Source organism: Microtus ochrogaster, unplaced genomic scaffold (genome assembly GCF_000317375.1).
Source record: "Microtus ochrogaster isolate Prairie Vole_2 unplaced genomic scaffold, MicOch1.0 UNK3, whole genome shotgun sequence".
Lineage (NCBI taxonomy): Eukaryota > Metazoa > Chordata > Mammalia > Rodentia > Cricetidae > Microtus > Microtus ochrogaster.
Window position 1 is genome coordinate 15438394 of NW_004949101.1, and position 12574 is coordinate 15450967.

At 47.6% G+C, this 12574-nt stretch overlaps 1 protein-coding gene across 2 annotated transcripts in view; it reads right to left on the bottom strand.

Annotated features, from left to right (window-relative positions):
* The window catches only part of Cds2 (CDP-diacylglycerol synthase 2), a 48928-nt gene that overhangs the window by 16168 nt on the left and 20186 nt on the right, over nt 1-12574 (bottom strand). For both annotated transcript variants that reach the window (XM_005365561.3, XM_013353176.2), the window contains exons 2-7: nt 5978-6114; nt 4843-4939; nt 3585-3682; nt 1660-1799; nt 1321-1379; nt 465-547 (exon numbers count right to left, since the gene is read on the bottom strand). In XM_005365561.3, coding sequence (XP_005365618.1) covers nt 465-547; nt 1321-1379; nt 1660-1799; nt 3585-3682; nt 4843-4939; nt 5978-6114 — 614 coding nt within the window. The remainder of the gene's footprint in view (nt 1-464; nt 548-1320; nt 1380-1659; nt 1800-3584; nt 3683-4842; nt 4940-5977; nt 6115-12574) is intronic.

Below are 12574 nucleotides of genomic sequence, written 5' to 3' on the forward strand. Positions count from 1 at the left end.
AAAAAAAAAAAAAAAAAAAAGGCCTAAGCTCTCAACCAAGCCTTCCATGTGGTTATTTGGGAGCTGGCTGATGGGAGAGAAAAATCCGCCTCCATGTGTATATTCATTACTTTCCTTGTTTATAGGCTGTAGGAAATCATGATTATCTAGCCTACATTATCAAGTCTGTTGCCACAGTTTTTGACCTTCGGTTCTTTAACTTTCAATGAACCTGTCAATTTAGACTAGAGCATCTCAGAGTCCAGTTCTGAACAACAGCATCTACCTCACCTGGGAATGGACTAGAAATTGAATCAGTTGCCACTCCACTATAGGAATCAACTGTACTTTGTAAACCAGCCCACAGAGAATTCTGATGTGCTCACGTTGAGAAGCTTAGAAATGGAGGCAGAGATCCTTAGCCAGCCTGTATATGAGAACCCCCAAGCATGAAGGGAAAAAAATGTCTCAATGTCACTACTTACCATATCATTCCTTCAAACAAGTTATGGATAACAAGATGTGACTGGGTTACGACAATAAGCAAGGTCACATGGGTCCAGCCAAACTGCAAGAGAAAGGAATGAACTCTACCTACCAAGCGTATTGCCAAAGCAGCTTCAAAGAACAGGAAGAGACAAATGGGAAACTACTGAGAACCAGGGAAGACCTTCTTTCACACCTGGCTCACTGGCCGGGAAAAGGACTGAACGAGTTTCTGGAGTAGCACAGTCCTTCCCAGTGACTGTCCCATCAAAGCAGGGACTAAGTCAGACATGGGTAAGGCATGCCTGAAATCTCAGCGTTTCAGAGGCAGGAGGATGTAAATGTGGGACCAGTCTAAGATACATCATCATACCCAACCAAACAATAACAGAAACCAGCAGGGTCTGCCTCCTACTAGTGAATGGGTCCTTTCCCGCTCTCGAGCCTGGGACATTTCATTTTCCCACTCACAGAGACTGTCTCGGGCCGAGGCAAGGAATGACCAGCACCAACAATGAATGAGATGGAGGCTCTGCAGCAGTGCCTCCACGGCTGCAGCATGGCCCTCCCTGGAGCCCACCTTCAGAGGAAAGACCTCTGAGGGTGTAAGGAGAGTCTGGTCTGCAGGACTCTTGTCTCCCTGCTCTATGTTCTAGATGAATACAGAACAAGCCATATCAAGTTTTGATTTGTTACAGAACATCAAAGGCCTAATTAGTTTCTACAGATCATCAGGCCAACAAACTTGCCTCGTTAGTCTCTGCAGATCTTCAAGTGAATCAAGAAATCAATTTCAATCTCTCTCACACACACATAAAATGCACATTCATACCCCCCCACACACACTCCCCTTACCATGTAGAACTGCAGTCGGTAATGCTTCTTAACTAGACTCAGCACAAACATGCAGAACCCTAGTTGGAGACAGGAGAGAAGATCAAATGACTCACACTGCATTTCTTCCTCTTTTTCTTTAGCTGAGTTAAGTGGTCTACTCACTAACTTACTTGTAACAATTAAGCAGTACAGAGATTTCATAGCCCACAGGGAAAATTAGCTTACAGCAATGTAATCAAGCTATTAGCTTGCTTCCTAGCATGATCAGTTGACATCACAAAATTTTAACCAACTCGTACAAATGAAACAGAGGAACACGATGCCCAGAGGAGAACTGGGGAAGCACACGATACATACCTGTGAGATACAGGGTAAAGGAAATGAACCGGTGGTATTTACTGAGAATTCGCAAGGGCTCCTCTCTTTGGACCAGAGTGAAGAAGTAATCCGTCACTGTCTCGCCATAGAAGAAGTAGTTTACACACAGAAGGAAGTACCTGGAAATGATGAGAAGGCAGTGCCAGGGAACTGTGTGCAGCCCTCCTCCACGAGCTCTCACAAAACCTCGAAAAGGGAACAGCCCACCACCTTGAGAACTGATCTAGAAATTTATGGCACATTTTACTTTACTCTCCCTTTATTACAAACCTGGAAGTCAAAATAAAAGTAAAGAAAAAAAAAACAATTTAAAAAAAAAAAACACAAACCTGGAAGTCTGCCCCCCCCCCTTTGTGGTGTTCCCACAGCCAATCTTGGGACCCTCCAAAGTGTGCCTCAGCCCACCCCCTAGGGTCACTCCAACTTCGCACAGGATCTCCCCATTTCTGTCAAAAGTGGCTCACTTGGCCTTGTCACTGTCTGTTCTGCTTTATCTCTTCCTTGCTTGGAACACCCCTTCATCTATCCATTGTTTTCATTCATTGCTCCAACACCATTTTAAGTAGATGAGAGAGAGAGAGGGAGGAGGGATAGATGGGTGGATGGATGGACGGACAGATAGACAGGTAGATAGATAGATAAATGAAGCATGACCTGATATCCATTACCACATCACATTTTCTATAGCAGGCAGTAGCTAATGACTTCATTAGGCACCTGGGCTCCGTCTCAGGACATATCCTCCTTTGGAAGCCTGGCTGTGACCCAAATCCTTCACCTAGCATTAACTATGCATTTGTTTGCATCCTCTCTTCAACTGGAGGAACAAGAGGGGGGAGCCACAACCAACAGCTCCATTATGCCTCTGGATATGGGATCATGCTGCATCAGCTCAAGCCCAAGCCCTCAACAAAAGAAACCAAAGAGCTTCTCTTTCCCATCTCTCAATTACGAAAAACCCCCACATTGGGTTTATTTTCCATTGTGTGGAAAAACTTTCTTTGCAAAGTGACCATAGCAAGGGTCAGGCCTCCTGAGTATGTAACAAAATTCAAAACACAGCTGTCTAACTGTAGAACAGCCACAAAGAGAACATCTGGCCCAGAGAGCAATCCCAAGGGCAGGTGGAGGCTGAGAGTCAGTTTGTACTGTTGAGTGATGTGAAACACATGGAAGAGTGTACCCACGGCTGAGCAAGTCAGCTTCCTTGGTCATCACCACGTTTCTCACGCACAAATCAGTACCATCAGTCCATTAAGTCCCAAAGCAGTTAGCATAGTCAGTGAGTCTTCCCAGCTCTGCTAGAATAGCACCACCTGAGAACAGGGGAGCCAACAGCAGGTGCTACAGTTCTTTATTTAGCTATTTAGCTTTTGCTGTTAGGCAGCCAAGTCCTTTTAGGAGAAGAAAAAACAGTCTCTGAAGGAGCTCAGATCATAACTATGCTGGCACCATGAGTGCCTTAGAGGAAGAATGGTTCCAACAGATGAAGCTTCAATGATCTGTTGTACTGACAAGGAAATCAAGTTCCAGAGACAGCAGCACCGACACCAGAACCTGCCAGCTCCCAGTGAGTCCAGTGAGTCCAGTGAGGTGCTGGGTTGTAGCATAAAACTACGCTGATCTCAGGTGGGGACACAAACTGCCATCCCTGGCTGCAGGAACTAAGGAATCCTACTACTGAGGTAGACTCAGGCCCAGACACATCTGTTTCTTCTAGGGAAGACACCAACTACTGAAGACTCCTCACAGACAGCCATACAATCCAGCCTATGAAAGACACAGACTCAAAGATACCGTGCAAGTCTGTGGCAATGGCTGTCTCCACCGTCACTCTGTAATCTCCTACCACAAATCACATCACCCACATCAGGCAATGTGCCCCATGGACCAAGTGAGCTTACCAGCTGAGGGTCCTGAACCAGGGCAGGTCATAGGAGTGGTATACATTGTAGCCAATGGTGATTATCTCGTGGAAACACTTAATCTGAACACACATCACCTGAAAAACAGAGAAATCAGAGAGCTCTTCCTAGGGTCTTCACAGGCCTTCAGCACAGTCATGGTACTTAAGAGATGTTTCCATCTTACACTGATTCTGCTTCCCCCCTTTGTCTCAGACCACCCCAGGGTAATACAGACCTCTACTTCACAATTTCTCACAGTAAGATGCACAGTCCTAGTGTCCTCATTAACCTTTTACTCTAGAACCTTCCAGGACTCAGTCAATCCTCTTCCCACTTTGAGCTTGAATATATACGTTAGGGGCTCTGCTGCTTTGCTCAGCATCCAGCTGTCACCACCTAGAACTGTCTGTAATGACTGTGTTGATTACATTTTGTCCACCTGACACAAACTAGCGACATCTGAGAACTGTGAAGCTCAACTGAGAAAAACGCCTCTACTAGACTGGCCTGTAGGCCGGCCTGTGGAGCAGTTTCCTGACTGATGATTGCCGTGGAAGGCCCAGTCACTGTGGGTGCTGCCATCAGACTGAGCAAGTCATGGGGAGCAAGCCACCGAGCAGTGTTCCTCATTGTCTCTGCTCTAGCTCCTGCCTCCAGTTTCCTGCCCTGGCTTCCTGCATGACAGACTGTGATCAGGACATGTAAACCCTTTCCTCCCCAAGTTGCTTTTGGTCATGGTGTTTAGCATAGCAACAGAAGGCCAAACTAAAACAGGCAGGAAGATCGAACTCCTGTGAACTGCAAATTCTTAATCAAAGTTCTGAGTCTGTGAGTAAAGCCCCAGGAAAACAAGAAACAAAACCGGAATCTCACACAACCCAGCAGCCAGGGTCCTTCATGCCACTGACCCTACAGCCGGTACACGAGAAATGGGAGGAGGCTATGCTCTAGGACAGAAGCTTCTGAGAAACTTGGGGCTCCGAGCATTCTCAAAACCAACCCTGGGGGCTGGAGAGATAGCTCAGAGGTCCTGAGTTCAATTCCCAGCAACCATATGGTGGCTCACAACCATCTGTAATTTGATCTGGTTCCCTCTTCTGGCCTGCAGACAGAACACTGTATAAATAATAAACAAATAAATTAAAAAAAAAAAACCCAACCCAACACAAGGCACTATTGGCAGCAGGCACTGCAGATGGCCAACCCCACAGGTAAAGCTGATGCAGCACTATCATGGCTTGTCAACGGTACTTACAATCATCATCAAAACCATTGGTCCCAGGTAAATGATAATGAAGAAAAATGCAATCATGGCCAGAGTCAGGATGCCTCTCACCCACCAGTTCTTCCATCTAGGCGAGAGAGAAAGACCCGTTAGGAGCCCAGGGAGAACCAGAACACAGCCTAAAGGAAGTGAGACTCGAGGGCCCTGCAGGTAGTAATTCTCAGGAGCAGAGGCACAGCTGGGGAGGGCAGGACCCGGCACCACTGTCTGCTCACAGCCAAGCTCAGCAGGTGCAGAAGCCACACGAGCACACACCTCAAAGTCTGAGGGCAGTGTGCGGAGAGCCAGCGAGTAAGACAGTGTCTTTTGCTCCTGTGTCTACATGGATGGCTTCTATGGCCATTTCTAAGTCTAAAATCATTTTTTTTTCCCTACAGTTGGCTTCTTCATGGCATGGCCCTGAAATCACAATGATAACAGTTGTCTTAGACAAAGAGAGTACCAACTATCACAAACATGCAACAGGCATATCTATAAGATATAAGAACTTTATGCATCAACCCACCCAACCCTCAACACAACAGTCTAAATAGGTTTTATTTCAACTGGCATTTTTAAATCAGCATATAATATTTGTACATATTATGCTTAGAAATGGAAATAGGGAGCTGGAGAGATGGCTCAGAGGTTAAGAGCACTGGCTGCTCTTCCAGAGGTTCTGAGTTCAATTCTCAGCAACCACATGGTGGCTCACACCATCTGTAATAAGATCTGGTGCCCTCTTCTGGCCTGCAGGTAGAACACTCTATACAAATAAATTGAGGAAAGAAAAAAAAAGAAAACAGATCCTACAGCAAGCTAATGGTAAGCTGAGTTTTCAACCCAGGATCCATGATGCCCTTACCCACAGAAGGCACACAAACACTTTCAAAGAATTACGATTTGTGCTTCTCATACACACACAGCTGGTGTTTAGGGGACTGGTTTTCTTGAGTCAAGAGTTTTACCCCTGATTCACTTAAGCTGAGACACTTCTTAGTTCTCCCTTGAGAACTGAAAGAAATGTTCACAGAGGATATATGTGGAGAGAAAATAATCTTGAACCAGAAACCCTAAAAACCTCAGCCTTTCATGCACCTGGCTTGGTCACCACTAAGTTGGTTACCTTGAAGACAAGTTGGAAAGGGCCCTGTTAAGGACCTCTGGGGTGTCATCTATGGGGGCTGGTGGGGGAGCTGCTTCTGCTCGGCTCTCACTGTCTGATGCAGTCTCTCCATCTATTTTCGCTTCTGACTCCAATTCCTACACAGCAAAAACAGAAGAGCAAAGGTCAAAAATGCTGGGTTAACTACTAAGAAGTGAGTGGTTATCATGGAAGATCCACGGAAAAAGGCTCAAAGAGCACCTGGCACATTGAGGTGACAGAGCAGATGGCACGCAGTAATCCTGACAGTGTTCTGACATGAGAAGAGGCATCTGTGCCATGCACACCATGGGGAGCGGGGGTATGAGAAGACAGACTTGGCTCACTTGTATCCAGAGAATGCAAAAAGGAGGAGGCTGCGACTAACTTCCTGAGGGCCTGCCCATGAGCCTGCCATTATCTAAGTATCCCCGGCTCATCCCTGTCAGGGCACAAGCACCCAGAAACAGCTCTCCACTTCTGAAAACCCCTCTCCTCCAGCACTTGAACATGAGAGTGCAGCCTCTCCTGTGCCGTGGCATACAGTTCCAGAGTGGCCAGTGGCACTGTCCAGGCTCTCAGAAGAAGCCAAATTTGTAACTTCTTGCCCCCAGAGACTAGTAAATACCGCCATGCCCCAAAGCCCAGGAGACTTCTGACCCTCACAAGAATACACTGTGAGAGCTGCCACAACCAGAGTAAAGCCCCACGTTCTGGTCCATTCAAGTCAATGCTCTAGCCAAAACTGGGTCCCTCCCTCCGCCTCACACAGGAGGCTGGACATCAGCAAGGATTATCCTCCAGGAAACACCTGCAGCACTGACCTTGTCCCCTGCCTGAGTGGGAGGAACAAAAGCACACCAGCCACAGACTATTCTGGTCCTACAAACCATCTTGGGAGCAATTGGTCCGGGTACTGTGAGAAGAGGAGGGGAATCAGGTCCCTGACAACTGACCAAACAGCACTCTTAGCAATCTGTGGACTGTCTCCAACCCAACACAGTGTGAGTTCAGAGCAGAACTGGGAGGAAAGGAGACACAGACGAGAAACGGGCTCTGGGAAGCCCGTTTGGCCCAGTGCCACATACTAACCCACCTCTTCTAACTTCAACATGCTCACCCCACTATATTTTCTTTCAGTCTGGAAATCATTTCATTCTTCACCAAGAAATTAAAAAAAAAAAACTAAAAATGACAGACATTTTATTAAATCTTCAAAACCTTGTGAAATATGACACAGAAACTGTCACTTTTTAAAAGTTAAATAAATTTTACTCTCTCCCATACATAATTTCATGATTATTGACCAGTGTTATATCTTTTGTGAAATGTTTGTCAAGCTATTGGTAAGCTTTTTTCTTCTGAGCTTTCTGTCTTATTAGTTGTAAAATGTTTATTAATGTTATTAACTTTTTATTTAAGAACTCTGTCACAGACATGTTCTCTCCCTCAGCCTCATGTTCTTGTCACCCTGGGACCTTCCCTCTCAATGCTGCTCACAGCGACCTTCCTTTATAAAACTGTTTCCCGGGCAACTTCGAAACATTGGACCACGACATCTTGTTCTCGTTTCCTCGTGCCTGGTCCACAGTAAAATGCCTGCTAATGGGTAGAGGAGGAAAGGGAGGGGGATTAATCCCAGGTGTGACAGAGAGACCCAGCCGCTGCCCTAAGAAAGGCAGCTACAGCTAAACCGGTTACATTTGTGATCAGCCCTGATGTGGGGTCTTGGCTAGCATGGGCTGTTGTCATTAAGAGACAGCTGGCTCTGGTAAAGGACCTACAGACACAGCACACCCAGTGAGGAGAAGCCACAGCTTGTCACCACTGACCCAGATGGCTCTGAATCCTTATATTTCCATTTTATGAAAGGGGCTCAGGAGAGGTCCTCCTCATCCGTGTGCTGTTTTGCTTTATTTTACAGCCTGGAGATTAAACCGAGGGCCTTGCACATGCCAGGCAGGCACACTACCTTACTACCACTGCTCTATAGCCTCCAGTCTAGCATAGGTATTCCCCGAGGAGAGAGAGAAGCAAATTCCACCAGAGTTATGTCCTACTCCACTGTCACAGAGACACACGGAAGTCCTGGTACGTCAGTTTCCACTCTTTAACATTTACATTCCCACAGCACTGGCCACCGACTAGGTAAGGAAGACAAGAAAACAATGCCATGTGGTGTTATCTAGTTCTGATTCCTGGACCTCAGGCTTCCAAACATGAGCACCCCCACCCAGTAAGCCACTCACTGACATACTCTGGGAGCATCTAGATGCCCCAGGAACTGAGCCAAGCACCAGAGAAAGCCCAGCGCAAGGTTATTTTTAGCTTATCTATCCTGTTGTCAAGGAGACTCACAAAGACTGCTGGGTCCCCAGGCAGAAAAGGACAAAAACAGAGGTAGAGCTGGGGAAGCAAGGGGAGGGTGCTAAGAACCTCTCTGGTCAGGCAGAGCAGGACCTACCCGCCTGCAATCCTGAGATCTCAGCCCAGGAGGTTGAGGCAGGGAGTCTACTCTGAGACCGAGGCCTTCAAGTCAGTCAAGGATACATAGTAAAACTGTCTCAAAAACAGAATAAGTCTCCATGGGCCTTTTATGAACCTCAAGCCTGATACTACACCTTCCCAAACCTGATTCTACTTCTTAAAAGAAGAAGAGGCGTTCTGAAATACAAGTCAGTAAAAGGAGATAAAGAACTATCGCAAAGTTCTTTGATTGTGTTACTCCCAAGACCCTAAGGTGACTAGAATGAAGGACTAAGAAATGGAGTAGGTCTAGAAGGAACAAGCCTGCAGGAAGGGAACTCCCTAGGTCTCACCTGCCTCCAATGAGCAACCTCAGGATCTCTCTGGATAAACACCTTGGAGCCCCACCTAGGAGTACTCGCTAGACAAAGGGCCAACAACCATTGCTGACACCACGCTCCTATGCTGACACCTCTCCAGCTACGCACACTTACACCCAGGCACGGTGCTCAGGACCAAGTTCACCAAGGGACAAGAAACTTGTGAGAGCCTACAGCCTGCAGGTTTTCTGGCCTCTCCTCAACTCACAGGCAAAGGCCTCCCACTCAAGAAAGCAGCTGCTCATGTGGACACGAGGGAAATGGAGTGCCCACAGCAGCTTCCCCAGTGGGCAGAAGGCAGGGACCTGGAGCCAAATCCTGGCCCAGAATAAAAGCAGCACACTCTTCAGAGAAAAATGGGGGGGAGGGGTTGCTCTGCAGTGAAGAGGGCTGGCTGCTCTTCCTGAGGACCCAAGGTCAGCTCACAGCACTCACATCTGTCTGTTACTCCAGCTGCAACAGGTCTGACACCCTCTTCTGACCTCACCAGGGACCAACACACATGTAGCACACACATGAAAATTTTAACGTTTTGGGTTGGTTGTTTCTTGTTTTGTTTTGTTTTGTTTTGTTTAAATCAGATGTGGAGCCAGGAAGATGGCTTAGTGGGTAAAGACAGCTGCTGTCAAGCTGATGACCTGAGTTCAACCTCTGGAACCCACAAGCTGAAAGGAGAGAATTGACTTCCATAAAAGTTGTCCTCTGGGGCTGGTGAGATAGATGGCTCAGTGGTTAAAAGCACTGCCTGCTCTTCCAGAGGTCCTGAGTTCAATTCTCAGCAACCACATGGTGGTTCCCAACCATCTATAATGAGATCTGGTGAACTCTTCTGGTCTGCTGGCACCAGAACACTGTGTACATAATAATAAATAAATAAATCTTTAAAAAAAAAAAGTTATCCTCTGGCCTCCACATATGCCCCCACCCCCTAATGAGTAAATAAATATAATTTACAAAACTAAAAATTCAGAAGTGCTGCGCTCCAGGAGATACCAAGAAAGACAGAAGCCCAGAAAAACCTTCCACAGGAGGTGGCAGCTTCAGTCTGGGAAGCAAGGCTGACTCATGTCCGTCACACTTAGCAGGCATCTCCCTCTCTGGTCTTACAATAGGGAGAAGACTCCCTTACCTCACACGTTGCTGGGAGGGAGTCTGCTGTGGCTACCCTGTCAGTCTCTCCCGCGCCCACCTCTCAGTAACACGCCCAAAGTACACAGTTCAGAAGCAAGAGAACCTTAAACACCTAGCCAACCTGGACATCACACAAAGGAGGAAGGGTTGAGAGAAAAACATTGGGCTGGAGAACTAACAAATTATTTGAATGCAGCATTTGCCTGCCGAGTTTCCTTATTTCATATAGGCAGCCCCCCCCCAATTAAGATTCCTTAAGCCAGTGTGTAATGTCTAATACATGCAGGCTACCTGTTAAAGCAACAATACATGTATGTGCTCACTCTCCACTGGGATGTACACAATACAGAAATGAGGGTCTCCTCCTCTACGGATTTGTTATTTTATTTTATACATATAAGTGTTTTGTTCTCTGCATGCATTATGTACATCATATGCATGCTTAATGCCCTTGGAGACCAGAAGAGGGTGTTGGATGTTGGGGACTGTGGACTCCCAGACCCTGAATTTCCTGTAAACAACTTGTTTTCCTGTGCTCGCAGCTGCTCTGAGCACAAGACAGGAGAGTGGTTTCTGGTGGGCTTGCAGCTGAGAGTTAGAGCGTGGCCATTAGTCAAGGAGACCCTGTATAATCTGCCCTGGAACACAATAAAGGGCATTCTTGACTCAAGGGAGCATTCTTGGCATTCTTGTTTCAAGGATGGCCCATGACTCTGCCCGTGGCTGTGTGTGTGTTTCAATCTCCGGCTCCTTGCCCGCCTCGTGAACCATAACTTAGTGCATAGAGCAGGCGTTACTCTACGGTTGCATTCTCTGGAAACAGAGTTACAGATGGCTGTGAACCACCATGTGGGTGCTGAGAACTGAACCTGGGTCTTCTGGAAAAGCAGCGAATGCTCTTAACCACTGAGCCATTTTTCCAGACCCTGGGTCTCTCCTATGTTTCTAAGAATGGGTGGTTTCCTAGAACAAGCTGCAGCCAGGGTGTCAGAGTCCCATGCAGGAGGCAGGGAACGTGGGAAGCAGGATAAGTGACACCAGTGCTCTTTGCTGTGTCACTTCCTAGATGAGATCCTGACACCTGGGAGTCTAATCACTAGGAGTCAGCATCTCAGTATCTTGTGGGGTATCTGAGAGGACGGCTGACGGTGCTGTGGTCTGCTCAGGCCTATCACGCTGTTTTTGTCTGATGCTGGGGCCTGAGCTCTCCTCAGAACCCATGCAATGCTGTTTTCTGTCTGTCCGTGAATTAATAACTCTTCAAATAAACTCCATGCACCCAACAATCCATCTTAGTGTTCCTCTTGAACCCACATTCAAGACCTTATACTATTCTACTGAATATACAGCACCCTCACCAACTCCCAGCTCACATGGACAACACCCAGCCTGCCTCCATTGCTACTCGGTGCTCCTGGAACCCACTCCTGCCTCCTTCCTGGATGGGCACAGGTCAGTGCATGAGGAACAGGTTGCTCCCAGGGCCCCTCCTCCTTCCCAAGAGCCTTCCTTCCTTTCTACTCCCCCCAGCCCAGAGCAGAAGCTAAGCAGAGCAGCCCCCCAGCCTCCACCCATCCTCCCACAGTCCCTGAGCCAGTCTCAGAGGAGTGGGGATGCTGATGTAAACAGGAAACAGCTCCTCTCTGCACGGAGGTGAAAACCGCCCCTCTGGATTCACAGACCCTTCAGGGAGAGGCGGCAGCACTTAGAGTGAGGACACAGAGAGAGTCCTGGACACCAAGAGCCAAGCAAAAAGCCACTGTCATTGTACCCCAGCCCAGGAGCACACACGTCTCAGAACAGCAGAGAAGTCGGGCTCCAACAGAAAGATGGTGGAAGGAAGCAGAGAGCCAGTGGGTGAACAAGGAAGCCTCGTGTCAAGGTCTGGACTTTGCTGTGGTGGAACCACACTCAGCCCGCAACAGCCTATGGTAACTCACCCGCAACAGCCCATGCTAACTCATGCCTGCTACTGCTTTCTAGGTAGAACCCCTGTTGTTGACTTACACTACTTCCTTCTCATTCCCACTCAGTTCTCAGGATTTCATGAAGGACTGCCTTGGGCTCACAAAAGCAGCAACCTTTTGATGCTCCCCATGTGACATTCTGACCTTTAAAAGAAGTGTGACTGGGGCCCAGGAAGACGGAAGTCCCTGTGGACTAGGAACCCAGGTAACTGGAACTCATTCATTCTATTCTACACCCCATTTCTTTACCAGACACTAATTCTCTTTTATCTTGCTAAAAACTTCACATTTTACCTTAGTTTGTCTAAGAAGAGCTAAAACCTGGGGGCAAGGAGACAAGCAGAACCACTCATCAGGCTCTCATCCTTCATCCCCAAGGAAACGTCAAGTGGTGGCTCCCCAAGCTCTCCTCTCTCTGGGTCCCAATCCGTAAGTTCACGACTGAAGTTCACAACTGAAGTGACTCCACAACTCACAAACTGTCTTTTACACTGCTTTCCATGCAAACTGCAAGCCTCCTCCTGGAGCAAAGACCTAGCCCTGGGCCGGGCGGTGGTGGCGCACGCCTTTAATCCCAGCACTCGGGAGGCAGAGGCAGGCGGATCTCTGTGAGTTCGAGACCAGCCTGGTCTACA